General features: G+C 57.7%; 1 protein-coding gene across 1 annotated transcript in view; it reads left to right on the forward strand.

Moving 5' to 3' along the window:
- PERM1 (PPARGC1 and ESRR induced regulator, muscle 1) overlaps nt 1-4,118 on the forward strand; it is a 26,683-nt gene that overhangs the window by 1,566 nt on the left and 20,999 nt on the right. The window contains exons 2-4 of the mRNA XM_014309767.1: nt 18-773; nt 2,110-2,226; nt 4,053-4,105. Of these exons, the coding sequence (XP_014165242.1) occupies nt 18-773; nt 2,110-2,226; nt 4,053-4,105 (926 nt within the window). The remainder of the gene's footprint in view (nt 1-17; nt 774-2,109; nt 2,227-4,052; nt 4,106-4,118) is intronic.

A 4,118-nucleotide genomic window follows, 5' to 3' on the forward strand; every position in this document is an offset into this window, starting at 1 on the left:
CCCCAGGATCCCTGCAGCTGAGCTCCCCAGGATCCCTGCCATGGAGATCCCCAGGAGTCCTGCCATTGACATCCCCAGGATCCCTGCAGCTGAGCTCCCCAGGATCCCTGCCATCGAGATCCCGTGTGATCCTGCCGCTGGGCTCCCCTGGCAAGCTGCAGCCGAGCTCCCCAGGGCCGTGAGCCCCCTGTGCTTTGCGGATGGAGCCTCTGGCAAGCCCAGCTCCCTGGATGTGACCTGGCCCGAGATGTACGAGTACCTGTTCTGTGATTCCCAGGAGGAGGAGGAGCTGGGCAGCTCCCTGGAGGGGCGGAAGTCGCCCTTGCAGAGGGAAATCTCCTGGCCTGAACTCTACGAGTACTTCTTCACCGAGCCGGAAGGAAGCAGGAAAAAAGGCAAAGCTAAAGAGAGGAAAAGAAAGAAGTTCAGAGGCTTGGAGCGCCCTGGGCTGCACAAGGAGGCTCCCAGCTCTGCTCCAGACAAGGACACCGTGGTTATCTCAGTCCCTGACGTGCATGAACACTTCTTCCCAGAGCCAGCCCCCAACAGGATGGGCTGGAGAGGGATTTTCTCCATGGCCCCGGCCTCAGAGGTGAAGAAAGCTGTGGGGGCGTTGAGGTCCCTGCTGCAGAGGCAGGGGCAGCTGGGAGGAGGCCAAGCCCCGAGCTCCCAGGCCCTGGTGCCCAGAAGATCCGGAGAGGAGCTCGCCCTGGTCCCGCTGGGTGGAGCCCAGGGGTGGCCAGAAGATGAGGACAGGGCCCTGGCACTGAGAGGTAAATCCTGTTGTCCCCTGTAGGGACACGTCCCAGGCTGTGTCACCCTGGCTCTCCCTTGGGATGTTCCCTCTGTCCCTCGGGGTCTCCCTTGGGATGTTCCTCTCCCTGTCCCTTGGGTTCTCCCTTGGGATGTTCCCTCTGTCCCTCGGGGTCTCCCTTGGGATGTTCCTCTCCCTGTCCCCTGTGCCAAGCCAGTGCTCCTGGCCAGGTCCCCCAGCATGGACAGGCAATGTGGGGCTGCAAAACCCACCCTGAGCAGACAAACACCCTCTGGAGACCTCAGAGGTCACCTGAGCATTGCCTGCTCCTGGGGGCAGGTGAGAGAAATGGGAATAAAGGGAGAAGTTTGATCCACCAGGACAGGCAGGGGTTTGGCTTTGAGCTTAACTGATGCTCAGAGTTAATCCTAAACCCAAACACTGAGGGAGCCATCCCAAAGGGAGCCTCAACATGGAGCTTCCAGTCTGAAAAAACCCCTTTGAGCTGGTCACAGCTAATTAATAAGCCAGCTTTAATGAAAAGCCTGATCAAATGAATAGGGGCAAAAAGAACCCGATCTGAAGGTGTTGCAGGCTGGCTCAGGGAATGCAGAGCACTCGGGGATGTCTCCATCCCTGGAGGAGGCAGGAGCGGGGTGGGATGCCCAGAGGGACACTGAGCGCTCTCAGGTGTTGTCCTGGAGCTGGCTGTGCCCGGGGACACTGGGGACAGCAAGGGGACCTTGCCTGTGTCCCCAGGAATTGCTGTGTCCCAGATCTGCCCCCCAGACCCAATTGCAGCCGCCGCAGAGAGCTGGGAGAGCTGCGGGGAGGCGCTGGGGCAGCAGGGGGCGGCTTCAGCAAACGCTTCCTTGGGGTTTTTAACAGAGTGCAGGACTGAGGAGGGGTACAAACCCCATTTCCTTGGGGTTTTTAACAGAGTGCAGGACTGAGGAGGGGTACAAACCCCATTTCCTTGGGGTTTTTAACAGAGTGCAGGACTGAGGAGGGGTACAAACCCCAATTTCTCTGGGCTCCCAAGAACCTTGCCATAATGAGATCTACCTACCTAGTCCAGTTAGTCTAATTTTCCTAGTCCTGTTTCTACTGAAGGAACGCGGCAGGGGTACAAACCCTATTTCCTTGGGGTTTTTAACAGAGTGCAGGACTGAGGGCAGGGGTGACAAATGTGCCACTGTCCCTTGGGAACACACAGAGCCCTCTGATGTCCCCCCCTGGTACCAAAAGACCTCCAGGGATGACTTCCCCGGGCTTTGCTGTGGCAGAGGGAGGGCAGGGGGGCAGAGGGGGTGGCACAGAGCCCCCAGCGCCTCGTGCTCCTCTCGTGGCAGGAGCAGCAGAGGAGGAGCCCCGGGTGCTGAGCCACAAGGACATGTGCCTGGTGTTCTGTGCCTTCGCCTCCTGGGCTGTGAAGACATCTGACCTGCAGGCTCCGGATGCCTGGAAGACCAGTACGTACAGTGCCCGCCTGGAGAGGGCTGGGAAGGGCTCTAGGGGACGTTGGCAGGGAGGAAAATCGGGATATTTATACCTGCAGCTGCCTCTGGGGAAGTGCAGCCTTTTCCTGGTGCTCCAAAGCCGTTTCTGTGCCTTTTCTTTCCCCTCTGATCCCGATTGCTGCTCGTGTCTTTTGTGCTTTCCCCACAAAGCAGCTGCTGGCCGGAGCTGAGCTGGCTCCACAGCCTTGGTCCTGCTCCATCCAGGATCCCTGACAGGGCTCAGCTTGGCAGCACTTCCTTAGGAGCTCCTTAGGCTCCCTCATCCCAGCAGGAACAAAATTCCCAACACAACTGGCCTCGCAGCAAGGCCAAGCCTGCCTGGGGTTTTTTGTCATGACCAAAGTTGAGATTAAACCTTCATCCAGCACCAAAATTCCCGTGTTTTTCTGAGGTGCTTGGAAGGTTTAATCTTCCCCCCAAAAAGGAGGAGGAAGTTCAATGTTCTCCCCATCATCCCCCTGCACTGAGTCCTGCAATTCCCTGAGGATCTGTGGGATGCTCTCCAAGCCCAGCTCCTGGCAGCTGGTGAGGAGAGAGGAAATTGAGGAAACAGAAACTCATAGAATCCCACAGGAATGGGGATGTCTGGATGAGCAGGACTCAGGGAAAGCAGCATTCCTGATCCCTGCCCCACAGAGCCCCTCCCACGGGAAGAAGTGCCAGGGCTGAGGGTTCCTGCTGCTCTTGCAGGCGAGGAATGTTCCCTGCTAAGGTCAGCACACCGCGGGCTGGGAATAGCTCCTGAGCTACGGCTGCTCCCTGCTGTCATCCCCAGCAGCTCCCGGCCTCCTCCTCCTCCTGCTGAGGGTTTGGGATGGAGGAAATGTCCCCGGGGAAGGGGTGGAAAGGGGGATAAGCTCCTCGTGCCCCGGGGTGGAATAACCTGGAGAAGAGGGAGGCAGGAGCGGCTCCGGAGCCCGGAGCAGTCGCTCTCTCTCTCTCTGGGCATTTGGGCTTCCAACAAGCTGAGTTTGTGTTCCTCTAGCTCATAAATCAAAATCCAGTCTGAATTTAAAGTATGGGGTCCAAAAACACAGCTTGGATTCCTGGTTTTGCTTGGAAATCAAGGGAACTTAAAGTCCCTTATAAACCAAATGAAAACCATTGGGTGCAGGGACAGAGCAGAGCTTGGTTTGGGTTTCACCCCCATTTGTCATTTCTTGTGTCCCTACATCTTTTGATTTGGAGCTTTGGATATTTTCTGCTTTTGGCTGGGGCCAGAAAATCCCCAGAAAATCCCCCAAATGGGATTTTTCTTGGCATCCTCTTGGTGCAAACACAAGCAAGAAATGAAGGTGCTGTCCTGAACCCAGGTGGGGTTTTCCTTGTGTGTCTTTCTCTCATCCAAGATCAAATCTCCACCTGAACCTGTGACTCCAACCAATCCACAAAATCCCCGCCTGGATCTGGGTATCCACCCCATCCATTAAACCTCCCCCGGATCTCTGCATCCAACCGAGGGACCCTACTGAGCCTTTCCCCTGAACCAGCCCTTTTCATGGCATGGGGCTGTCTCCGTGCACCCCACACTCCGGCCCTGGGTGTGCCCAGTCAGGCTGTGAGCATCTGGGAACGCTCTGGGAGCAAATTCCGTGTGCTGGGAATGCAAACCCGGGCAGGAGAGGGGACTGGGGAAGGGAGAGGAGCAAATTCCGTGTGCTGGGCATGCAAACCCCGGGCAGGAGGGGACAGGGGAAGGGAGAGGAGCGACCTCCGCGTGTCCCCCCGAGCCCTTTGGGACCGGAGTGACAGCGGGAATGTCCTGGGCTCTTTTGCAGTGTTCCTGGCGAGCTTTGGCACCCTCTCGGCCATCCGCTACTTCCGAAGGACGGTCAGGGGAGGGC

The sequence above is a fragment of the Geospiza fortis genome, unplaced genomic scaffold (assembly GCF_000277835.1).
Source record: "Geospiza fortis unplaced genomic scaffold, GeoFor_1.0 scaffold662, whole genome shotgun sequence".
In the NCBI taxonomy this organism is placed as follows: domain Eukaryota; kingdom Metazoa; phylum Chordata; class Aves; order Passeriformes; family Thraupidae; genus Geospiza; species Geospiza fortis.